Raw genomic sequence first — 26,531 nt, forward strand, 5'->3', positions numbered from 1 at the left:
CAACTTCCTGTATCAACCTCTTTATATGTCACGTTCGCATATTCTATTCAAAAACACAAACCCGACTAAAATGATCAATAAATCGCCAATTGCCTACAACAAACATTTATATCGATTCTATTCCTGCCTAGAGAAAGTATTTTATGTGGTAATTGACCATCGAGCGGGTTTACTACTAGAATTGCAAGTAAATTTCCAGTGTCTTCCACTGTTGTGTGCAAAAGTCATGCCCTACAATAATGAAGCCACTAGTGATGAAAGAAAAATCCGACCCGTCTACCTACATCAAAGCAAAGCTTCATTTTTTTTTCTACAACTTTGCGAATTATATTATTTCCAGGGTAACACAAATCTAAAGTTGCTTTGACTTGAGAAAACAGAGGATTTCGAAAAGTATGACTACGGTACCGTTTCAGAATAATGTGGCACACGGGGGGGGGGGGGGGGGGGGAGATGGGTTACGCCCGGCCACATAAAAAGAGTTGGTCAAAACTGTTCTTCGTTTGAAACCAAAGTCTGCCTGTGCACCATTCATGCATTAGTACTACCGGAAGATGTCGCCATTCCTCCCCTCACGCACACACGCACACACGCACACACGCACGCACACGCACCACCACCACGCAATTCTTCAGGATCAAAACTGAACTACATGACCACTGCTGTATTTAGTACCAAAACAAGAGCACAGGATTTAGAGCAAATTCTTTCAAGAACTTCGTTTATTAAACGAAATATTCCATGTGGAAGAGACGGGGAGGGGACCTCCTCAAGTAAGAAACTGGTAGACATTCACTAATCTATGTTGAACACAAATAAAACTGGTGCCACGATTCGACGTGGTCGGCATCCGTTAAAACAAACCGGCAAAGGTCTGACCTCAGCAGGGTGGCGAGTGCAGATAGGTCGCGGTTGGCACCAAGAGTGCATCACTTCAGAATGAACACCCCGCCAATTCTACCCAAATCAGCAGACCTACGAAGCAATGAGAAATGGCAAATGAGTTTAGGAGACGTCAAAGTTTATAACATCCTACACTCATATCAAGTGACGGAAAAAATAACCCCAGAAGTAAACAGTTTTGACAAGGTTTTTGCACAGAAGTCAAAGGATTGATCCATGAAATGCAAGCTTGATTGGAGGTGGATGAAGGAAGCAAACACACACATACACACACAAACAAAAAACAAGTCATGCTATGTTCAACACAAAGAGGGGTTTTTAGGCAGTGATACTTCGATAACATACATATCGTCTGTAATCTACAGTTATTTAGATTAGCATTGAGGAGATGTTTCATAATCTACAGACTCTCCCGTGTGCCGATAGCGCCAAAAAATTATATAGTTTCCATATCAAATTCAAGAATAAATTAACATATAGCTTTGCCTATAAATAAAGTAATTTCAGTTATTGAAGTTTTGCTGCAGCATCGAACAACATTTTGCTTCTACGTCAACAAAATATTGAAGCACCAGCAGTTTGATTGGACCATTTGGACACTCGACCCATTAGCCGACATGAACAAATGGCGAGAAAAAGATAATTGTACTCACCGCTCCTCCCCATGGGCACCTGCACATGACGAAAAAAAAAATGCATTTAATCAATCAAATAATTCTAGGTCTTTGTAGTCTGCATTGTCCTTCAAGGTTATTGTCGAGCATTTTTTCCACGACTGAACACTCGGTTTGTACAATATTTCTATCACGGTTTGTTTAGGAAAAGCTATAAACCGGCTTTCAAAATGCCACTTGTCTTTCATGCCGACCATGTCGGTTGCTGCAAATACAAATTTTGTGGCCGAAATTTGATCATATATGGCAGATTCTTGTCAAGGTGTTTTGTTTTTTGTTTAAGTACATTTCCTAGGTTACACTGTTTTCAATGAATCTAAACATCGAACATGTCGACAGAGCAAAGTCGGACAATTCCATTTTAGCCAATCGAAAACCTCTTATACTTTGAATCGGCCGTACACTGCCTGCGTCAGTCTTTCGAGTTACAACTAATGAATTTTATTGCAAAACGAGCTGAGAGTTTATTAGAAATACAGATATTAGTGATCATAGCTGCTCACATCCGAAATAAGTGATTTTTCTTTTTTACTAATCACAATTCAAAATTTAGTGTTATGCAACGGGACCTCGTAATTTTAAATGCCCAACTGACGATCGAAATGTTTTGCGAGAAAATAATTTTCTCAAGAAATAATGGAAGGGCTCACCCTCTGTAGAAGACGGATAGTGGCGATTCCATGCCGCTCCTGTAAAAAGAAAAACAGTTCCAAAGCCAAAGGGGTAAATAATTATGAGAGAGGTTTAAGTGGTGGAGATAAATCAAAAAGCCATCTTTTGGTGTGCAAGTAATGAAACCCTTATTGGTAGATTTGACGAGCAAAGGCCTAAAGATAAAGCCGATACTTTCCTGTTGGCTTGTTGTTGCTACCAACATATCTATGAGATGACATTTCTGGCAAAAAAAAAAAAAAAGTTAGCGTTATCAATCCAATACGGATTGAAACTTAAGGACAGCGAAATCCATTTGGGAAATTGTTTGTCGCACACGATCTTTTAGTGGCCCCGGACCACTAGCTAACGTCAATTCCTGCTTTAACTATAATCGCCTCGAACACGACAACTCACTGGGTTTGTTGAATTTGGCTAGCATTGCAGATTGCGTTCACAGCGTCCGAGAGGATGGAGGCGTAGCTGTCGAGGAACTGGTTCAGTTTGGTAGCCACGGCTTGCAGGGTGTCTGTGGGAGAGGGAGAAGTGGTTAGAAAACATGAACGGGTACGATACCCTCCTTTTCTCAATGACCTTTCAACTTGCAAGCTTTCATCTTAGTGTGAAAGATGTGGTTTCAGTCTTTGGTAATGAGCAAAACTGTCGTGTAATAAAAAAACGAACCGCAACCTCCCACTTTACCCAACAATTCACCCCTGTGAAGAAAGTTTTAAACGGCCTTCACTTTCAGTTTTCTTCAATTTTCAGTTTTCAATTTCGGATGCAAGACAAAATTGCATTCGAGGTGGATAATTTTGCCCACTTTTCAAAGACGTCCCGAGCACAGGTCAAAGAGGCAATGTGAAAGATTATCACTCCCCAACTAGTTTACATCATTATGTAGTTGCCGTTAACGATTTGAATGTTCAAAAGCCTGCTTCATTTCGGGTCTGATTTGGGAAACGTATTAAGTACATTTGATTCGACGGGTTAGCTTTATACAACCTAGCTCGATCGAGTGCGTCGTTTTGACGCATTACAAAGAATAATGCCTATGTGTCGACACGTATTGCCAAACCGTGAATATTTTAATTCAGTTTGTGGGAATGGATCATTACGTTAGAATTACATTATTTTTGGGAAAAATAATTGTTCAAGGCACTACACAGGTCGACGATATCAGAAATTCTCAGTCCACAACCATGTTAACCCAGCTCCAATAGGACCCGGATATGAAACCTTTCTTACCGTTATCGATGTCCTTCTGGTTGACCTTCTGAATGATGTAGTCGAGCCCGATGGCCAGTCGCATGGCCTGTTGTTGCTTGGCCTGCAGGTCAGTGCTCTTCTGGGCAATGTACTGGAGGGCGATGGCGAACTTTGGCTCCGCTTGGCTCTGGCAGGTGAACACGTGGCTAAGGTCAACTGGAGGATGAAAATGTGAAGTGCAATGTTACTCTACCACCTATAGCTTAACCTTCAATAGGTAAAAAGAGGAAGTGCAATCCATGTACGCTTTGGTTTGCGTCCACAATCCTATCGCACTGTATGCGTGAGCAAAATTTAGAGTGATATGTATTCAGCAATTTGCTAGTGTCGATGCAGTTTCCGTTGACTAAAGATGCAAGAATTAAGATATCATAGACTTTGCGAGCCGGAAATAATCTGCATGAAATCTTACATAACGAATATCATTTTACCGAGTCGCGTTTTCATTAGACATTCTTACACTCGAAAACAAAATGCTGCATTCAAGTTCCGATTAGGAATCGATACACACCTTGGGGTACAGCAATTTGTGGGATGTCGATCTGTTGCTTAGCAGCGGACGAGTGAAGGATGTTGATCTGTAAAAAGGAAATCGTGTCAAATTTGGAGATGTCACATTTGGCCCGGTGCGTTTCCCCTTATTCAGAGCAGCATAGTATTGTCTTGAAACTTGTTAACCATATTATTATTATTACTTGTATATTTTCGTTAAAATCATGTAATTGGCTTTCAATCACAAAAATCAATTTGAATTTATTGCATGATACAAAATCAAAACATACCGTTTTCTTCCCCTTCAGATTGTCCCAGGCCATTAAACCTTTGCTTCGTTTTCAATTTGCTAGACTTAGCTGAACGCCACTTTATCGAATTATTTCATAGAAAAAAAAATCTGCACGAAATTGTGAATACTGATGCAAGACAAATGAACACTGAATCAATTAGTTTAGAAAAAGATTGATACCTATGGTTGGAATGCCCCATTCATCGGCACGTTCATATAAACTTTAATCTTTTAAAGTTTCACTAAAAATCTCATCATTACAACGAAGATCAACTTTAAATTTCAGTTCATTTGTAAAATCGTAAATTATAATTTTAGTAGCAATGTACTCCATCTGATTCTAGTATCAAGGATATTCCCAATCCTGGCAGTGGAAGCAAGTCCGTAGGAAAAAAAATATATCCCAGATAGTTAACGAGCTCTTTATGTTAAGCTATAGATCTATGATAAAGTAGTGAAAACTGAAGTTGAGAATGGCAAATCAGGCATAAGGATATGTCTATTGGTCTATTTTTTTTTTTTGATAACAGAACATGTTTATAAATAACGGCAGGATGGAAGCATGTCATTGAAATCAGACACAGTTTCATTAATCTTGACGTCTTTGGAGCATTTTTTTTTTCAGTGGTTTAATTTTACAGTAGAAAAAAAAAACCGCTCATAGCATAATACACATTCAAAGAAAATACGAGTGCGTGGAAGACGTACCTTTGCCTGGAGAGTAGAGATTGCCAGGTAGAGCGGGGAAAGCGTTTCGACCACTGCCATGTGGCCGATACTCTGCAGCATCGGGACGGACTCGGCCACGCGACTTGCCTGCTGCTGGTGCTGGTCATCCGTCTGGTGCGTGGGCGCGGCAGCTGCCATAGAGACGATGAAAAGGACTGCGACGATGGACTTCATGTTGGCAAATTGTACTTCTCGAGATCCGAAAAAAAGTGTTAGGCAAAATTGGCTGATGCTGCTTCAGGAGCTGAGACGGGTAGTTGAAGAAGTCTTCCTCCGGACGGCGCTGCTGACAACAGAGTTATACCAAAGGTCAGCTTGCTTTAGGATTTTATAGCATTTTGTATGGCAAGTTCCGATGGAAGAAAATGTGCGCGTGTATGTGTGTGTATGGGTGTATGACACAGAATTGCGAGGCAGCAGGGATACATGTCCAATCAGAGCGTGGTTAAGTGTTTTCTACATTTCAAATAAGAAGGCGTCAATCACAACGTAGGCAAATGAATATTCAGCGACTCAGTTAAGTGCATGCCTTGAACGGCACCTGCATTACACAATTTCAAGCGTGAAAAGATCATGTGATGTGACAATGTATATGTATGTTTTCAGTCACTGATAAACAGAAATGCGTGCGGAACTTTTGTTAAGCACTTTCACCTGTGCATTCCAACATAAGCGAACCACATGACGTTAATGGCATTAGCACGAAGATACTTTCTGTTTAACAGTCAATGGCAAGTCCACAAACTTTCTCAGATTACATTCATTTTTGCACACACACAAATCACACTCCTGAAGTGGCATAATGAGATGAGAGCTAGTGGGGATGTAGATTTAAAGCGTGAAACTGAACAAGATCATAGAATGAAACAAGATGGCTTCCCACAACTATGTGGTACATAGATGTAAGTGGCGGCAAGACGCCGTTTTTACCACGTCAGAAAGACTGGACGATTTGTCATTTAGTGTGTGTGTTTGTGTTTGCTGGTATGCTTGAGCTTGTATAGATTCGTGTACAGGTCTCTGGGAGTCTAATGAGTTGAGAACACCACCAATTACTTTGAAAGCTCATGAGTATTACTATACTGCTGTTTCTTAGAATAAAGATACATGGGAACTTGAATGTCACATCACTTTCTAAATGCTTGTCGAAATGTGATGAAAGGCTGAAATTCGTTTGTTCTGTCTTTCCCATAATCACTCAGGTTATTTCCCTCAACTTGTAAAAAAGAGTGGAAAGTCTCTTTAACCCAGAATGCCCCCCTTAAGTTCAAACAAACTAGCTATCTTCATAACATAGTATTGTACATGGGAAGCTCCGCCCTTCGTTGCGGGATAGTCAATACAGAACATAGCGTACACGCCTTCTTCTCATCATTCTTAATTGGTGGAACTGCTGTATGTACATGATGTAATCGCAAATACTTCGCTAGCCTCCCGCTTACCTTACAACCATAATAGACCGTTTCGGTAACGCTGTTGAATTTTGTGCATATTTTGCTCACAGACTTTGCCTGTAATAACTAAGAAGTTTCCCGAAGGCTTGCCCTACCTAGCAAGAACTAAGCTCCTTTTGCCTAGAAACGTAATTGATAGAGCAGGTGAATAAAATAGTTCGTTACTGGACTGCCGGAAAGACACACCGTAGAACATACATTATACATTATGGTCTATCCGTATTTTGTTTGTTCATTTTTGCAGGCCGTCACCGACTTTCTTTGTTGTGAAACATGTTTGCAAAATAATAGCAAGCTTGAGAAAGCCTTCCACATTCTGGTGTCTGGATATTAGTTAAGAAAAATAAATTCGAAGGTTGTTGGAAGAGCTGTAAAGGCCTAAAAGTGGAATTCTAGTGAAGTTACTCTGAAAGGAGTAAAAACTTGCGAGCACAACAGTGAAAATTTGATCTTAGTTAGTGAAAATCTAGGGAGGTTGTGAAATTGTGAGGTTTAGGTGATTTCTGCATAGTAGAATGTGAATATGCAAACCAGTGAGCTGATAATGTCAGTATTTCTGTTGATATGACTGTAAAACATAACTTTATTCCTGCTAGAATAAATTCACAACGATGATTAGATAGATAGGTCCTGTATCAGGATTTGAAACCTGGGCGTAATTGTGTTTGAATGAAAAAATGGAAATTTCACGTAAAAACTACACGGCAAGTTGGGAAATAGCATCATCATTTCACTATTTTTATAATCGTATTACCAGTTACTGTTCAAGGTTTGTTCCTATAAAAATAAGCGACGCTTCAGAAAGTCAAAACTTCTTTATTTTCCATCCAATTTTGATCGAATTTTCATTGATGCAATGGAATTTCCCTTTATTCATGGATATCTCAAGTGGAGGAAGAAATACAAGCGCATGCAAAAGCTATGCACAATATATGCAATTACTACCAAGGTAAGCGTAGACATGTGTGACTGGAAAAATAATTCGGTAATTCTCTTAACAATAACTCTTAACAATCAAATGTCATTTGCAGGCAAAAGGCATTTCTTATCCTCCTATATCCTATACACTTGTAGAGCGTAGGACCTTGCAGCTCAGATCTTTCAAAACTGGAAACATTTTTCGCCCAGAGAGGTGGTTCACCAATGCCGTCCAATGACAGAAATGGGGAAATTGTGTGCGTTGCGCTTTAATAGTTCAGAGTTTTTGGCGTTGTATCTGCAGCTACTATTTGAAGGTACAATGTAGCTTGCATTATCTTTTAACAAGGCTTTCTAATTATGATTTTGTAGGTGTTTATTAGCCCCCGAATCAGGGGAAAACATGAAGCAAATCACAAGAATGAATGATCGTAAGGGACTAAAACTCGTGCAACAGACAAGCAAGAAACTAAAATCATTTCATAATTGCGATAGAACTGGTTTACTTTAATACACCCCCCCCCCGTGCCTGTTCAATGTGATGCATTGTAATTCATTCCAAAACAAGACTCTTTCGGAAGTTAATGGCAAAGTTGTCGAATAATTGTCAAGATATCAGAGAACAGGGACCATGGATGATAATAATTATGTTCTTCATTATTCCGTGATCATGTTGGTTTGTTTGTTGGCTTGTTTGTTGTTTTTTGTCTTTATTGCAGGCTAAAGTCATATTCACTGCATTAGCTCTGACGTCTTCCGCAGTATACCTCTTTAATAACGACAGCAATGCCAAAAGCATAACATCAATGCATCAAGCATAAGATCTGGAGCAGCTTCTTTCTGATACACGACAAGTGGAAAGAAAAAAGATAAACCCCGAAATTCCTACAGCTACGGCATCCTACTGCTATAGGCGCCAGGCAACCCCTTTGTTCATAAGTCTAATATAATTATGCAGCGACAGACAGTCATTTCAAGCCTGCACAGGTGCACTAGAGTATTCCTCAGGAAAGGTGGGGCATGACGGATGAATTTTTGATGCTCTTTCGTGTCATGCCTTCACGATATTGAGCATGCACGCTTTTGGAGCGTGCTGTAGACACCCTGTATGAATTTTGGTTGATGTTTAACGTGACACACACTAATTACCCTTCAGAGAGATGCCAATGAAAATCTATTTATGGCGCGGAAACTGGGTTTGTGAGATTATGCTTCCTATCGATCTTAAAGCAAAGAATAAAACTAAACAAATATGACAACAGTTAAAATGTCTGCCAAAACCATCGACACGCATTTAATTGCTTTCACCTTAAAAGCAGTCACAAACTCCTGTAACTGGCGCGGCTTCCCGCTTTACATGTTACACATATTGCATGCAAGCGTCATTTCTGTTCCTGGCATTGGATATTACTTCTTTATTTCGTGCTTGCTTATCAATGTATTGGCTGTTGTAAATCACATACATTTGACAATTAAGGAGAAGAAGGAGAAGAAAGAAAGAAAGAAAAAGAAAAGTCCAAATGATTACCAGAACTAATGTACTATACAATGGAAGGATTCGTTCTGTACACCGACTTGCGTTTTCTTGCTTTTTTTTTTTCGGGACAGAGAAACAAAGGCTTAATGCACTTTTTTTCTTCCTACCACAGCGTTTACTTTTTGCTTTTATTCCCTGGATGTCTCACACTACATGCAAACAGATTTTAGCTGAAGGTTGAAATGAAGATTGATTATCAGAAAACATGTAGCAACATTTGTGCAATGTAGGTTTAGTATGCCATGGGTGCCAATGAATCGCAAATAAATGGCTATTTCTGGGTTTATTCTGTGGAAATGATCACTTACATTTCAGATAAACTGTTTCTGGTGCTTTTAATGTTCTTATTTAAGTTATTTATTCTAAACACACTGGTCAGGGAGCTTTCACTGTTTTACTGAACATGAATTTACCCACATAATCGTTCAATATGTGAATGGTGCTTTTGTATTTGAAGTCCCTTTAATAATGGGCCAGGGATTTTCTTTTTTTTTATCCTACTGGCGGCCATTACGCATTTCAAGAACGTGGCACGGAATCTGAATATGAGAAATATGCATAATTATCATTAACAGGGCTGAAACCAGTCACTTGCTGTGAGGGAGCGCCGTCTTTTGCAATTGAACGAACCACCTCACCCATTCACATGAATGTTCGGTTTGGCCCGCCTACTCGTACGCCACGCCCACTCTGCAATTACCACATAAAGGAAGGTGGAGGTAGACCAGAGTTCGTAGATCTCTTTGAGTACTGCACCAGGAGAACCCAGGTCCTCGGCGAAGCTGAGTTGTCACTCTGTCCGTCCACTTTGAATCAACGCTTGTTCATACCTCAACAATGAAGGTCATCGCTGCAGTTCTTCTTCTCGTCGCCGTGGCTTCGGCAGCCCCAAGCGACCAGCAACAAGTGGACATCGCCAAAACAGCCAGGCAGCTGCAGAGCATCGGGCACATGGCCGTGGTGGACACCATCTCCCCTCTCCATGTTGCTATCTCTACCCTGGTGTCGAAGGTGAGGGTGATAAGTCTTCCAATAACCAGCTGATAACATTTTAATCTTGTTTTGTTTCCCTTTGCAGAGAGACAAGTTTTTAATCCATGCATTACAGCGAAAGTTTTCTTGGAAGCATGGCAATTGTAGAGAATTGTTTCTGCTCACATTTTGACTGCAACTGAATTCCAAGTCGAGTATGAAGTATCGCCCTCGATGGTTGGAACATTGCATCGTACTAGACTAAAATGGAATTGTGGGTAGAACCCAACATCAGATCCAATTTGAGACCCGTCTATTCAAGTCATGAAAATGTGGTTTAAAACCGATTTTTTTTTTTTTTTTTTTTTTTACAAGCTTGAATAGATCTAGTTTCTATTGGACGATCCAACATGAAGTAACGAAACATGTCAGAAGTAGATTTTTTTTTTCTTAGCATAACTGTTGCGATTTCCCAGCTATGATTTGCTTTGAAGGGATTTCCAATATCGGAACTCGTCCGAGATTTTTCATGTTTTCCTATCGCATAATTTACAGACGTGTTGAAAATGGCCTTGCGTTTTTCATATGTAGCAGTCTAGTTACACACGATTCTGTATAACGTGTTGATCATTGCCGTTACAGATCGACAAACTGCAGAATGCCGCATCCCAGCAACAAATCCAGCTTCCTCAAATTGACGTGCCCCAAGGTAAGCGGTTTCTTTAACGCGTTGCCCATTCGTTTTGAATGAAATCAAGATAAGCATTGGGTTTGGCGATTCATTTTTAATTTCACGTCAGACCAGGCAATTTATCATTGTGCCCCTTACATTTGTACATGTGCATGTGATATTTACATCGTGTGATTGTGCCCCCTTTTAAGAAACTGGACTTCACAAAAAAAAAATATTGAAAGATAAGAAAAAGCAATATTTTCCCATAAATATGAATTGTGACTTTGAGAAATCTGCAGTTTTTTTTATATGTATGGCAGTGTAGTAGAGTCACTTCTGCTTCGTCTCCTTATATTGTAGTTGAACTGAGCCACGTGTTCACCTGTCAAAGCCAGAGCCAGGCCATCCCCAAGTTCACTATCGCCCTCCAGTACATGGCCCAGAAGAGCACCGACCTGCGGGCCAAGCAACAACAGGCCATGCGTCTGGCCAGCGGGCTTGACTACGTCATCCAGAAGGTCAACCAAAAGGACATCGACAACGGTAAGTTTATATTTGAGGCCAGAATTTGGTTTCCCCAACTAGATTGCTGTTTGAGCAGGTGTGGTATACATTTCCGATCAATTCTTGAAGTTGAACGGTTAAGTTTTGGCGATTCTCCTAATTTTGTCTTCAAATATTGGCAAAAAAGGGGGTTTCCGTACTGGCTTCAGATATCGAAAAATTCGCAACGAATGTCTAATCTTTTCAAGTCAGTTTTTGAAGCATTGTAACAACTTAATGTACCCTTAGGATTTTGGCAGTTGATATACCGAATGTACTGTCTACATTGCACTTGCCTTTGCATCCCCTTTTAAGTTCCACATAATCGAGCGGAAACGTTAAAAATGTAAGTGTCACGGTCATCGCCAAGTGACTTATTTGGGTCAAATTGCAATGCAAATGATTTCCCCAAATTCCTGCCCGAAATCTTTTTCAATTCATAATGGCCGCACAATTTTTGTAGCACTTTGCCGACAGTGTCTAGTGGATTGTACACAAAGATCTGTGTTTTTTTTTTTCCGTCTGTCAGACACCCTGCAAGCCGTGGCTTCCAAGCTTAACCAGTTCCTCGGTAGCTACGCCTCCATTCTCTCGGAGGCCGTGAACGCCATCTGCAATACCAGCCAAATTCAACAAACCCAGTAAGTTCCAAGCCAGATCAAATAGGAACTTGTTTATATAATGGGCCCTCTGAGCTGTGGTCGATTGAATTGGGTCTAAGCAATCTTGTGGGTTGTATGCTTAGTAGGTTTTTAAAATTGCAATTTCTGTGCACAGAAAGGCAAGTCACTTGGGAGTACTGAACAGGTTCAGAAGGTATTAAAGGAGATCTTACAGACTAGATGATGGTGCTATGAGATTATGCATGACGATGCAAGAAATACATTTTTCGGCTTTCTCATTGCATGGAGTGAATCTCCATTTATCACTCGGCAAAAACTAAGTCCATTAGGTTAGTCATTTTTTTTTTTTTGGGGGGGGGGGGGAATATTAGTCGCACGTTGGTTGGAAGTCATGATCTATAGAGGATACACTTTTAAGAGCGTCGTATTGTATCAACAGTTCTATGAATGGGGGTAGATGCACTCTAAGCAAGGCTCGTTTAGTGCTGGGCTTCCTCAATCCGTTACCTCAATTCCTGTGAATCGTAATGGATATCTTTGCTTTCTTCCTCCACAGGAGCGACATGGACTCTCCACTGTCAGTCTTTTACAGAGGGTAAGTTTTTTTTCTAATGATTACTGTACAAATGTTTCTGGGTATAATGAAACAAATGATGCATTGCCTTTACCTAAAAATGCTATTAGTGATAGACTCTTTTCTTTTGCTATTGCCAGCCAAAGAACGGAAAATACAAGGTACAGCAAAGTAACCTACCCTCGTTGGAAAAATCGTATAAATTGGTCGATTACCATTTCGTCCAAACACATCTCTTCAAATTGGCAGGTTCTATTACATTAGTTACTGATAGGATTGGAGAAAAGACGCATGTCAATTGTCCTTGTTGCACGTTGTAGTTCAAGATAAGTTTATCATAAGCTATTTTGCACTAGCATCGGATTTCTGTGCATGATCTTTGAGAACTCTGGGTTAAACCCTGGAATCGACAAATAATTTAAAACCTTGAATAGTTGACAATAGTTTTGCTCTTTTTTTTTCTTTTCGCAGGTGCCCCTGGGGAGGAGCGGTGAGTATCTTTGCTACTCGTCCATAGTAACATATAGCCAAAGAATGATATCAGTTGCCATTTCTTAAATGGTCTAGCTATAGCTATATCAATCACAACTTATTTGTAAACATGACGGGTATAATTCTTAAGAGCAAAATGTCTGCCAAAATAACTACCTTCTTCTGATACTCATCTCAAAATGGAGGATTCTTAGTGGCCACGAGACTCGGAACAAATCCCTGCCGGGGAAATGGTTCACTGGGGTTAGCATTTTACAACTAGGCGTTTCGACATATCCAACTGGATTCATAAGATTAAATTTTCCTTTTTTTTTGTGGGGGTGGGGGGGGGGGGGAGGAGAAAATGAACCTAAATGTTCGATGCCAGTCACAATTTGGAGCATTTTGATCCTGATGTTATTTCGTACCTCTGTCTCTTCAACACTTAATCTTGCCACTTTACACTAAGTTAACATATCTGTACATGTTTGTGTTTGTAAGCATCGTTTTTTGTTCACTTGTTTCTCTTTCTAGGTCTGCTGATCCCTCAAGGAGACGACTGGTGGCTGTCCCTAGTGAGGAAACATTTTCCTGAATGCGACCACCTTGTCTATGCAGGGGAGGGGTGATACTTGGGTGACGACTTGTTGTTTTATTGTCGAACATTGGCGTCTTTTTTATGTTGACGGTAGTTTTTGAGGATTTGTCTGTGCTTGATCTCTGATCTTCTTCGTTCATGGAAGATATCGTTTGAATAAACGATCTTTTGAAATCGTATTGCTAATTCGATTGTCTTGCATAGTGGACTCTTCAGTTCAAATAACTGTTCAAGAGGGGATGCAAGTTTTGTGTTTGTATTTAGGGTGTACTTCTGTGTGTGTGTGTGTGTGTGTGTGTGTGTGTGTGTGTGATTTTGTGTGTGCGTGCCAGTTTATGCTGTTGGTGACCAATGAACATGAAGAGGTTAGAGAGGGGAGACTGCACGTTACATGGAACGGTGATACGAGGACTGTCATCGGACCACGTTGCAATCAACATTCAATGATTTTTCAAGAACACAATATCGACAACATTTAGACCTTTTTGAGAACAAGATACAGTGATGCACATAAATTTTCGAATAGATCTTGGGAATACACTAGTCCGCTTGATATATTGGTCAATACTCAAAAAGAGCTTACCCTGCGTCATAGCTAGAACAGCGTTGGTGGGGTAAGATCTACAGCGAATAAAATATTAATGCCAAAAAAAAGATTAGAAGGATGGTATAGTATTGGTTGAGATGTAAATTCAGTTTGATTTTTGCGTGTGTGTGTGAGGTGCTTGGAACCGCTTTAAATGCTAAAAGACGATACAGTTTTAAGAGAAATTCAAATAATTACTTGAAAATCGGTTTTGATATGGCCGAGATATCTGAAAGACATGTGAAACGAGTGATCCTGATAAACAATAGACCCACCTTTATTGGGCTCTGTTTTTGATATCCCGTTCATTACAAAAGCAAGTTTCAAATGAACTCGATTCCTATTGGTATTTCACAAGATGTTTTTTTCTTTCATTATCTAATACTGCTATTATTCAAATGTAGGAAACTTTAGCCCCATCTCAACCTTGACTGTCCAATCCTGTTGATATTCTATACCCTGATCACTATTCCGTCCCTTTAATGTTAAAAGTACATTCTATACTGCAGAAACTAATCTATGGCCATGTAGGCCTATACGATCAGTGACGATAGCAACTGCAATGAATTGCTTAGAAAATATTGCTTCCCGACATCACTAAATATATTTCTTGAATGGATCGAGTGTACAATAAGCTGCACGCCAAAATAAGACCACTGTGTATGCAACTGTAATACATGATAAAAAGTCTGCATTTTAATAATTGTATGTGGCATTAACTGATCAGTGTACCTAGGCTTCTGGTTTCTAGCTCCAAGGCACATGGATGCTTTATTGATAATTCCCATTGGATTACCTGGGCACTGTTAGTCTGAATTAATGGTCTCTGGTGAAATGCATGCACTTTATTACAAAAAAAAGTAAGTACGTGTTTCAATGTGCTTGCATAAATATGTAAATACTAGTTGCTGTATTGGCATTCCTCATCAATGAATAATAAAGCATTCAAACCCTTTCGTTGTCCAGGATAATTTTTTTTTTTTCAAATTCAAACTTTATTTTCACTTTTTCTTTCCAACAGAATGTACAAGAAACAATATTATGAGTTTGACATGGGAGTAACAAAATATACATAACCAGACAGGGTTAACAACATGTTCATGTCTACATGATCAGTACAAAAAAGATACATACACTCTATATACACTCTGCGAAAAAAAAAGTGGAGGTACCCACTCAAACGACTAGGCTTGCATCATGTGGGTACCTCTCAGGGAAAGGGGAAATAAGGGGTGAAAAGCTTACAACTACAAAGAGTGCGGGAAACTGGGGAAAGTCGGGAATAGAGAGAAAGAAAAGCAAAAGCCTAAATAATTTTGATGCAATCACCAAGGGCGAAAGCCCACAGAGACAAAATATATTAGCCAAGCGCTTCGAAAGTGATACATTGTCGAGGTGCTTTCCAGGGTGTTAACCACACACTCCCATACACACCGATTGACCCCCGTGCAAAGTTAAAGTTTTGTACAGACGCTTGAAAAATATCTAATAGCAATATTGAAAAGAAGGTTTGAAAATATAGCACAATCTGAATCTTTCAATTATTCTTGAGTTTAATTAAACTGATTTATGTTTCCATCTTTAAATTGCCTCCAACAAAATTGTACACTATTTAGCTTCTGCTCATATCAGTGTCAGTGCTCCCTCATAGATTTTGGACTATCAAGGATCAAAAGTGAGAAATATGTTTTTGGAATATCTAGTATATTCAGCTAAGCGTGCATATGTTTCTAGAAGCAATATTGTCGAAGGACCAAATGTCATGGAACCCCAAGATCATTTGAATCTTTAATATTGCGTTTTATTCGAAAAAAAGTCTTACGCTCGCAAGCACGCAATCATTCTCGAGAGGTACGACGACACCTCACGTTTCTAGAAAGTAATTAGCTTTTATAGGGGAGCAGTAAGTAAACGTTACCCAGGAAACCAGACGCCCTTTTCATGTATTATGAAGCATCACAGAGACAAAATTAGTAGGTGCAGTCTTTGTGTATTATCTAAGGGAAGACAAAGGGGGAAAAATCGAGCAAACAAGGTAAGGAGTTCGTTTTTCTCTCAGCTTTCAGGGTATGCGTGTCAGTTCATTGCCTAATAAATCCAGGTGTGATAATTGATTAGCTGGAGGAGTTGACGTGTATCGATAAGACAAAACACGCCCCTGGAGCTGCAGCTGCATGGTCTCTAGACTTCGAGTTTACGTAATGCAGAGGGTGAAGTTTTGCGAATAGAAGAACATGCAGTGTAGATGGGGACCGATGATCAGAAGGGGTGGTGCCATTGTGGTAATTAAGATTTTATAATTTTCGAAACGATATCAGCGCTACATCCCCATCCCACCCCCCCCCCCCCTTCAAATTTCCTGGAAAAAACAACAACAAAATGTACTAGCAAAGCCTTGTCTCTCAAAGGGTATACTTGGATATTTCGAAATGCTGGGGTGATGCTCAAGGCTTGGTAATGCAGCGTTTCAGCTTTGTCGACGCTGCACAAGATACTATGGATTCAGACAGCATTGTTACCGGCAACCAATCAGAACCGACTCCCTGCAACCTCACGGAATGTCTGGTGGACTGCAGTAGCAATTAGCTTTCATTCTAGATCTAGCGAAACTTCAGTGACTCGACTAAACATCTGGAGTTGACGTTGTGAGGACAGCCGCTCTTCTTTGGAAGTAGAAACAAAACGAAAAACGTTTGACAAAACCGGTATGCTCCTCGGATTATGAGTTACACATGTACCTATACGACAAGTAACTGGTAGAGGAGAGGTGGTGTTATGACCTAGGTAAGTTTCACATTGGAGAAGCTTCTTTGATACCTTTGTTCTTGGTTGTTGTTTGTTTTTATTCAAAACGTTTCAAAATCTGTTAAGCATATTCAACATTTTTTTTACAGGAAACTACCAAGATAACGCAAACGAAGAAAAAGGAATGTATGCACTTTTTTTTGGCAGACTTAAGAGTAAATGAATAATAATAATAATGACAATTATCATGATGATAAATATAATAATAATAGTAATAATAATAATAATACCACTACTACTACTAATAATGATTATAACAATAATGATAATAATAATGTTGCAATCATGAAAAGCAAAATCCGAATACTAGAAGGTCATAACATTATGTGACTCTGCATTACAAAATCAACAAAAAGTCGCCAGACATGGATTTTTAGTTGAGCGCAGATCATGAATAAAAAGACAATAAGCTGGAAAAAGATGTATAACATGTTTTATAACTTAATTCAAATGGAATCCCCTAACTTCTCTAAATACTGAAAAGAAATCACACACTCTGCAAGAGTGTGAACTGAGAAAAGAGACTCTAAGTACAGGGTGTATTCAAGCGTTTAGTCTTTTCCAAGCTATGATAGCTATGCGATTAAAGAGACAAAACACAGGATACACCGGAGCAACAGGAATGAATAAATTATCAGAATAAGCTGAAATTGAGCATGCTCTATTAAAATATTCTGTTGATAATTAATGCCAACTTTCGAAGCAGTAGCATTACGCTTTCAAAATTGTTAGAGTTGAAAATATGAAAAGTGTGCAAAGGATTTCAAGAACTGAAAAAGGGACCTCTGAGACATACCTGATTATTAAACTCCCCCAAAAGGGATGGCAGCTAATCTAGTGAAAACACACTTTTCCATTCATGTTATGATTTCAAGGTAAAAACAATGTAGAAAAAATGAAGAGTTTGTTTGCAGAAACCAATAAGTCCATATTTGCCAAATGAAGATTTTTGCAATTAAAGGTCAAGAAAAATAAAGAGAATAATAAGAAAATCTTTGCTTCTTTTGACCATACCTTCAAAAATGAACCTTTATATGTACTGACCAATATATCATTTAAAAGGTATTATTTTGTACTTTATGACAGAGACCGTACTTCAAAATCTTCAAAAATGGACTTATCGGTTTTTGCGAACAAACTCTTCAAATATTCCTCTTTCTGGAAAGCTTTTGCATTATACAAGGAATTAAAATGCAGCGACGTCCAACACTGGCTAGCATGTTTACTACGTTTTTAGTAAACATACAGTAATTATGCCCTGGTTACCAATCTAAATTACCCACCAACCGAAATAATAGCATCAGTAGCATATCATCTATTCACGTTTAAAGGTATAACATTAATATTGCCATGCTGAAGAATTGCCGTAAAATGTATTTCTGGTCGATTTCAAACTTACGGCCCTGTGGCTCTTTCACTTTCGATGCTTTTGTGAGGGATTTTCGAAAAGAAAATTACATCCACAAGAAAATGTCGAATTAGATATATTTTTGAGGATAATCGTTTGATTTATATGTATAAGCGAAAGCAAAAAAAAAATGCAATTCAAGAAAATTAACTTGGCGTTTCGATTGACATCTTACGACATTTTTTATGACAGCAGGAATAAAAAAGTGCCAACCCCCCACAACTGAAGTCATGATGGTCGTTAAACGAAGGCTTCTCATCTCCCTCGTGTTTCTCTCACTTGCCTATTATTTTGTGGCCGCGAGAGACGGAGAGGAGTACTTCGAACATCTGTATTCTGAGTTTGGAGTCAGTTATGAATGTGAGCTGAACTTCCTTGTTTTTGAGCGTTTCGTTAAAATGATAAGTGTGTTTTCGTTTTGAATATTCCCCTGTTGGTAATCTGTATAATTCATGCAATGGACATTAAAGAAACATAACCAAGCAAACGATATAATCCATATTTTTGTGTTTGTGTGTAATCAAACTCTTACGTATGTGTGTGTGTGTGTGAGTGTGTGTGTGTGTGTGTGTGTGCATCATTATGCTATTGATAATCAGACGAAGCAGTTGTCATTGTCATTGCATTATTTCCAACTTCTTTCGGGTTTTTGGACTCGCATCTTTCTATTGATACGTCTATCGTAATGAATAAAGATTTTCATAGCTTAGAAAAATTATCAGTACATTGTTGTTGTTTTTTGTTTTCATGTCGATGAACAATCTCTAATTACATTCCATTGCATTCCTAGTTTGTGGTTGGTTTGCCGAATTGTTAATTTCAATTCAATCTGCTCAAGTTAAATTGCATATCATCATGTAAATTAAATTCAATTTGTTTTTAGATGAAAATCAAAGGCCATCTAATGCGGTATCAAATTGAAGGTTCAAAAAAAAAAGAACCGAGGACTTCAGGTCTTTTTTATTTAGTATTTCAAAGAATGTATTTTCATTCGTCTTTACGACAATACAATGGAAATCACGTGTGCAAAGAGAGGGTTTTTTTAATATATATTTCCATACAATATAAAAAAAAATCAATTTTACGCGTTTTCATCTGTATAATCGCAGTTCGCATGCGTGTATTAACAAAGAACGAAAACAATGCATTGAGACTAGGCCTAGTTATAGTAAGCACTCAAGATATGCAAATCACTTACAATGATTACCTATTAAACAATATTCCGATCGAAAGATATCACTTTCGTCCTGACTGACTGAACGATTATTTTGTTAACCTGTACATGTACTTCCAAAACTCCTTTTCAATCTTCTTTAAAATTGGGTACATTATACGCATAAGTTGCTGCTAAGCCGTCACAACCTCGAACAACAAGGTTGTCAAGAAGGATGTTGTCTGAAAGGCATGAGTAGAATCGGAATGCGGTTCATTACAAAAATCAATCTTAAGACGTATAATATCAAAAATCCCAAATCTACCTTTGACACTTGATTTCATGTATATGACCCGCTATGGTAAAAGGAACCGGAAGTCGGGAGAGGACAATTTTCTGATAATGACATTCCATTATTTCCTTAATCTTCCATTTTCATGTCTAGATTATGTAACACAACTCTTAAAAAGAATATTCGGTTGCGGAGATATCGATGATTTTATTAGGGGAAAGTTGGGTGGTTTAGGAAATCAGTGTTTCGAGAAAACCGCCTTCAAAGTTTTCCTTAAATGAATTCCGGCACAATCATGATCATGTGGAGATAAGACAAATTACAGCTCTTGACAACACTTAAGAAGGTATGCTCCTAGCAACCTCCGCGATGATCATTCAAGCTCAGCGCCAGCGGTACACGCACGATCAGTCAGTATTAAAGCAGGATGCCATGCACGGACCAATAAGATCACTCCCTCGTTGCAAGGATTGCAAGGAGCAAAGTGTAGCTGCGGCGCGCAGTCCAACTTTTTTTGACACGTTTCTGTTCCTTTGAAAGTCGGGAATCCATGGCCCAGGAGGTGTTAATTTCTTGCCCTCCCTTTGATCATTTATTTTAGCTTTGAAATGTCAGAAGATGATAGACGATACATTATACAACAATATTTTGCCAAATACAGAGATTGGGATGTTTTAACCAATGTTGACGATCTGACATCAAACTCGATTTTCTCAGCTTAGCTGTCAGCGAATTTAGGATCCGTGCGTTGTGGTGGGTCATTAAATAAAATCAACACAAGAAACTGTTTTTTTTTTTCATCGAAAACACCATGTCCTGTCTCTGAGAATTGTATGGGTGAAGCCCTATTACGCATTGGGGAAAACAGAAAAGCACAGCATTTTCAAAATCTTAGTAGATCGTTGTCATTTGATTGGTTGTTTGACATTGATCATTGTGCCCATTTTACTATGACGTCATCATCCATGCAATTGTGGCTCCAATTACCGTGCAATTTTGGATGGATGCGATTTGCTCCATCTTGGAATGCACCCATTCCAAAATAAGATTATTGATCCATTAACTCGGCTCCGCCTCGTTGAATGGATCATTTCATCTTTCACATCATGAGATATTCCGTCCATTGCACTCATAAACGTTCATTACCTTTGTATGTCATCAAAAATCACATCAATGTTTTCATCGTTATCGTTCTTGCTCTATTGTGAACTGTCTTGTAGTGAGGAGGTAGGGGATGAATGGGTTAAGACTTCCATAGTACGTGGTGGATGGTATGTTCTTTTTCGTCGTTAATTGGTATTAGCATGGAGTGGTTTCTGGGACGCCGAAATGGGCTATAGCCAGCTGAGCAGCCAAGCGTGGAAGTGTGTGGGATGCCTCTGCAATAATGCAACCGGTCAGGTGAATTGCTCTCGTCTTTTCGCGAAGCCGCCCTGCGTGGAACTTGAAGAGTGTTTGAAGGAATTGTACGACGTGTAAGTAGAATTGACCCTTCGGCCCGTGAGGTTAGATCATTATTGTACATGAAGATTCTTTCTTCCTCCTCCTGTTCTTCTTCTTCTTTTTCTTCTTTTATTTAATCACTTTGCAACACAAACCTCTGGCTATCTTGGTGAGAAGTGGAATAATTGTCGACGATTTCATTGTACAAAGACATTTGGCGATTTATGGATCTGTTTGGTCGGAATCGTACATTTGAGCAAAACATGTGAATTTGGCACTCGCTTGACTGAGTCAGGCACAGAAATAACAAACGAGAGAGAGGGAGATAGATAGAATGAGAGAGAGAGAGAGAGAGGACATCTAAATTATTTCATATATCCATTTAAATTCATATCCTGTGTTATACAAGACGATCTGATGGGTGTCAGGTACCTTTTTGTCACTACCACTGTTAAGAAACACACACATAAACACACAACACCTTTATAAATAATAGTTATCCGCTAATCTATTTATCACTCAAAACAAAGTACAGTGTCCACTGTTTTTCAATTATTATATATATATATATATATATATATATATATATATATATATATATTGACATCTCTCCCCTCGTATTCACGTAATAAATATGTGCTTTGGGGTAAGTTGAGATAAAATTTTGTTTGTTTTTTTTAACAGTGACAGCATTCTGTCCTTTCCATTTTAAAGATTTATTGATCATAACAAATACAGCTGCAGCCTAAAATCTGAAACGGAGAGGATTACTAGAAATGTATCAAAAACTCTCAGCATCATCAATATGTACAAGCCCAATGTGCAATTATACTGCTTCTGAATTTGACGTGTCATAACAAGCAAGATGGATCTTTCCTGTAAATCTGATTTTCAGATGTATACACAACCACGTACGTCTGACTCATATTTCAGGGAGCTCGTTTGCACCACGTGTTAGAAATGTGTAAGTTCAATAATGATACTAATTAGTACTGCTGAAAATGTTTATGTATATCACATAGAAACATTCATACAGCTCGTATCGTCATTGTTGCTGTTGTCGTTGTTTTTTCATGATTTACCGATCAACGATGTCGTTGTGGAATTAAAAAAACAAAAACATTTATATTGGTCGTATTATCTGTGACGTTTTCAATATCGAAAAAAAATTCTCTCTGTATTTGTTTTTGATATCTTTACATTGATAACTGATTGGCATCGTCCTTACTCAAATAACAGTTTCTGAAAGGAATTTCTAGAAAGTGAGAACAAATAAATGCAATCGAGTTTGGTGGTGACTTGGTGTTTGGTATTGTGTTATTTAGTGATAATATTTACATTTGAATAAGGGTAAAACTCAATTGATTTCTTTGTGTTTATATATATCGTGTTAAGCGAAACATGTTTTTTTTTTAACCTCTAGGCCTAATAATCTGACACTATTGTGCAATTCTTATTTTTTATGATCATTGCCTACAAGAATATTTAAAGAAACAATGAAAGGAAAACACAATTCGTATCGTGAAGCTTGTTGAACACGATTTGTAGTTGAATTCATTTTGATATAAACATTGTTCATTTTTTCACTAGTCTAAATGAAAGAAAGTATCAATGAAACATCTCTATGCGAAGAATAGAAGTGCTAAGCTAAAAAAGAGTCGTTAGTATGAAAGACCAAAGTGAAGTTTGAACGTATCATAAGTTCATTCTACAAATGCAGACATGATACATGTTTGTAATAATAATGCGAGTAGAAAAAAAAAAGTGATGGAATACAGATCAAATTGATCTTTGCCATAAGATGACAGAATCAACAACATTAAAGTCGGAATTGATATATTTTTCTGACTGTATTATGTGCTTTCTTTGCTCTCTTGAGTGAGATTATCGGTTACCTGCAGTTCATTCAAGCGGATACATTTTGGAATGCGCTGGATATGACATCATTGTAAGTGCAACACTGCTCAAATTTAAGTTGTATATTTAATATGATTGTGGTATCTGCCAGCAAATTTTGAAAATGCTATCTTTTTTTTTTTTCATGCTGTCTTTTTTAGGAGTCATTATCATTAGTGACATAAAAAAGACAGAAATGTCACTCAGAATTCTTCAATTTTATGTTAATTTATGATTTATCTTGTTACTTATGCCCTTTTACTATAAAAAAGGAATAAGGGTTCTTTTGCAAGAAACGTCTTAAACACTATAGCTTTTCACAAAGCATGTCTTTTTATATTTTTAATCAACACGAAAACGCCTATCCTGTTCCCTAAGCATTCTTCGTTATCCATCTGCTCAAACTGTTTACTTGGAAACTTGAGATCTTGTATGGTATAGCGACATTTGAAATCACTGAAATAACTCCAGCTTCAAAAGCTATACCTACATCTGTGACATCATTTTTGACAGTACCTTATCGACATTAATCACCCTGCCCATTATTATGTTAACCCGTTCCATACTGAATTCTGAAATCCCCGCGCAAGCCACCAGGTTTCCTTATGGAACGGGTTACGAGAAAAGGCTCGCCCTAGAAAGTAACAATGCATTGCCCAAGTAAATGACTAAAAAAAAAAAAAAAAAAAAAAAAAAAACCTTTTCTACCAACGACAATATAACCTCCACTTGACTATCATCATTGTTAACACCAACATGATAATCTCTGTACCCGTGCATCCTTATTCACAAAACGAACAAAAAGGACTCAAAAAAGGTGAAGGGCTTCTGCCATGTCAATCTTTAGTTTTTTATTTTTACCTGAAAGAGCTATTCTTCTTACATTATCCTTAGGTTTTTGATCATAGAATGAACGGGAATGTGTGCTTTAGCAGTTTTTCTACAACCCTTTATTTGTAGAATAGTGTGATCAGGTATGTCTTAAGAGGTCCCTTTTCGTATCCTTTGCTCACTCTTCACTTTCAACTCTAATGACTTTTGAATGGATAAGACTACTGATTTGAAAGTTGGCATTAATCATGGACAGAATGTGTTAATACAGCATGGTCTATCTCAGATCAATCTGATAATCCCTTCATTATTGTTGCTCCAGTGGTTTACATCCTGTCTCTGACCCATTTATACCCCAGCTAGCACAGCTTGGTAAAGATTAAGCGCTTGAATAGACCTTATACTTCATAGCCTCTTTTCTCAGATCAAACTTTCTTTCCAGAGTGTGTTCTTTTTTCCCCATTATTTAAATAGTTTATGAGGGTTCATGTGAATGAGTTATACATCATTCTAGATCTTAATAGAGTCTGTTGTTTTAGAATCTGTCCTTAACTAAAAAGTCATGTCTGGAGACTTTCTGTTAGTTTTGTGATGCATGGTCACATCTTTAATCCCAACATAGTTATCAACACGATTGGGTTTGATGTCTGCGAAATTCTTTTTTCTGTTATTGGTTTTCAAATTATTGTTTTTTATGTGTGTTTGGAAGCTGCGTAGTGAAAGGGCTTTGAAGCTAGTATCCTGGCGGGAAAAAAAGGAATATGATATCTATAAAATATTTTCTGTTAAAAAAAAAGCGTTTTGGAGTTACTTCTTTTTGAAAGACAGCACGAATTTCGTGTGAAGTTAAAACTGTCTCGGTTTTTTTTTTCATTGTTTTTTGTGTTTTTATGTTTTGTGTTTTATATTGTCCTGTATTATGCTCTTTTATTTATGGTGATTATCATTATCATTAGCATTATTTGTTTCTTTATTCCTGTTATTATTTTTATCTTTTGCTTGTTTGTTTGTTTGTTTGTTTTTGCCACCAGGTCGATTGTGCATACAAACATAGACTCCTTACCAGATGTTTCGCGGTGTACAAGCCTGACTTCGCTGTAAGTGGTAACGTCTGGTGACACTTCTTACACTCAGAGCAGAGCATGATTAGTCTATGGCATGCCAAGTTTTAAGACCATGATAGAGATTTCAGTGAATTTCGTTGCTCCTCTCATAATGCCATTATTTCATTATTTATCCGTTTATGTCATGTCCTCTTTCTGTCTATGGCTATAATAGCCTACCGAAAATCTATTAAGTTTTAATCGCATTGATTTTTCGTAATCGCATTGATTCTTTCTTCTTCTTTTTTCCAGACATGACTTTGTATTTTGCCGGTATGCATGTATAATTTTGTATTTGTTAACTATAATCTGCCATGTAAAGTCGAATACATGCCTAGGTTATATCTTCTGATTCATTTCGTGTTTATATTTGCCGAAAAAAAAGAAAGAATGAAATGAAATGAAATGAAATGAAATGAAATGAAATGAAAAAAAGTGTATTTCCACTGTAGTGTCTCTGCTTATGTATACATATACTTGATTTCGAATATCGTGAAGATCTACGTAGTATCTGACAACTAATTATAATGATGTTACCTCACTTTTGATTATTCACTTATTCTTTTACATAGAGTTGCCCTTTGCAAGGACTCAAAGGGTTGTGTAGGATCATCTCTCGCTTATGGGTGGGGAAGGGCAAACATAAAATGTATCGTATTATATGTATTTTGCACACGAACATGAAATGTTATCCTTGTTTTGTTATTCAAAACATAAACAAACTATTACAGACTGCCTAATATAATCATATATATATATATATATATACAACTGTATATATATATATATATATATATATATATATATATATATATATATATATACATTTGGAAACATTGAACTCACTGATGAATTATCTTGCTATGAGACTGATAGATGTGTGTTGATGATAATATAGCTAAAATTTAAGCAACATGAATAATGATTTAACAAAATGAATATAAATTAAGAGTAAGGTTGTGTTAACAATCCGTAATCATTCCACATTAAAATTTGTAAGATATCACAGCAATAAAGCGTTCGAAGTTTTATGCATCTTTTCCTTCATATTATTCCGATTTTTTTAAAGTGATTTATCAAATAACAGAATCCGACTGTTATTGGAGTCCAAGCATTCAGCTTTCCCTTCTTCGTTAAAGATGCTGTAAGTAAAAAGTCACACGGTAATGCATTTATTTTTGTTTGTATTATTATTTCATGAGAAAAGTGAACAAAAAAAGAAGTATGCCATGTCATTTCACTGACAGCGTGTGTTTTTTTTTCCTAAACACCACTATTGAAAAGAATACTGTTGTGGGTTATGCCCTTTAAGAAAATCCAATTAAGAAATTGTAAACTCATTGTATGCTTTATGTATTTCTTTATAGATCTTGAAAATAAGTAGGTAACGTTGTAAACAATGTTAATGCTTACTATCCAATGATGCCCTGCACTTCCCCTGTTGATAATGACAATTTGACTCTAATTGACCATGAGTTCACCTTTTCCTTTGTTAAAAATGTCCAAGTTTCGCTGTAATGTGCATTTGTATGTTAACAAATCTGATGTTGTCATGAAACGGGTTTGCATTCTATTTTTCCTTTGTCTTTCTCTCGGTGATTTGTTGCATTCAACAAATCCTTCAATGTTCGTTAAGCCGTT

The 26,531-nt window shown here is 37.8% G+C and overlaps 2 protein-coding genes across 2 annotated transcripts; one reads left to right on the forward strand and one right to left on the reverse strand.

Moving 5' to 3' along the window:
• Window positions 1-699: 699 nt before the first annotated feature.
• LOC140226583 (sperm-activating peptides-like) lies at window positions 700-5,297 on the reverse strand. The gene is made up of 7 exons (XM_072307037.1): window positions 4,990-5,297; window positions 4,009-4,075; window positions 3,477-3,653; window positions 2,646-2,757; window positions 2,228-2,266; window positions 1,557-1,575; window positions 700-975 (listed from the first exon to the last, which is right to left on the reverse strand). The coding sequence occupies exons 1-7, from the start codon at window positions 5,182-5,184 to the stop codon at window positions 967-969; spliced, it is 618 nt and encodes a 205-aa protein (XP_072163138.1). The 5' UTR covers window positions 5,185-5,297; the 3' UTR covers window positions 700-966.
• Window positions 5,298-9,682: 4,385 nt separating this feature from the next.
• On the forward strand, window positions 9,683-13,559 carry LOC140226584 (sperm-activating peptides-like). Its single transcript, XM_072307038.1, has 7 exons — window positions 9,683-9,930; window positions 10,534-10,600; window positions 10,925-11,107; window positions 11,637-11,748; window positions 12,287-12,325; window positions 12,776-12,794; window positions 13,310-13,559. Exons 1-7 carry the CDS (start codon window positions 9,757-9,759, stop codon window positions 13,316-13,318), a joined length of 603 nt encoding a protein of 200 aa, XP_072163139.1. The 5' UTR covers window positions 9,683-9,756; the 3' UTR covers window positions 13,319-13,559.
• The last annotated feature ends 12,972 nt before the right edge of the window (window positions 13,560-26,531 follow it).

The sequence above is a fragment of the Diadema setosum genome, chromosome 3 (genome assembly GCF_964275005.1).
Source record: "Diadema setosum chromosome 3, eeDiaSeto1, whole genome shotgun sequence".
Lineage (NCBI taxonomy): Eukaryota > Metazoa > Echinodermata > Echinoidea > Diadematoida > Diadematidae > Diadema > Diadema setosum.

What these genes read in the sequence shown, in the direction of transcription:
- LOC140226583 (XM_072307037.1), bottom strand. Translation starts at nt 5,184, where the DNA reads ATGAAGTCCATCGTCGCAGTCCTTTTCATCGTCTCTATGGCAGCTGCC. An exon ending in TCTCTACTCTCCAGGCAAAG is followed by an intron (nt 4,076 to 4,989) that starts GTACGTCTTCCA and finishes TCCTTTTTACAG; the next exon opens with ATCAACATCCTTCACTCGTC. An exon ending in CCAGAAGGACATCGATAACG is followed by an intron (nt 2,758 to 3,476) that starts GTAAGAAAGGTT and finishes CCTCTCCCACAG; the next exon opens with ACACCCTGCAAGCCGTGGCT.
- LOC140226584 (XM_072307038.1), top strand. Translation starts at nt 9,757, where the DNA reads ATGAAGGTCATCGCTGCAGTTCTTCTTCTCGTCGCCGTGGCTTCGGCA. An exon ending in TCAAATTGACGTGCCCCAAG is followed by an intron (nt 10,601 to 10,924) that starts GTAAGCGGTTTC and finishes CTTATATTGTAG; the next exon opens with TTGAACTGAGCCACGTGTTC. An exon ending in CCAAAAGGACATCGACAACG is followed by an intron (nt 11,108 to 11,636) that starts GTAAGTTTATAT and finishes TCCGTCTGTCAG; the next exon opens with ACACCCTGCAAGCCGTGGCT.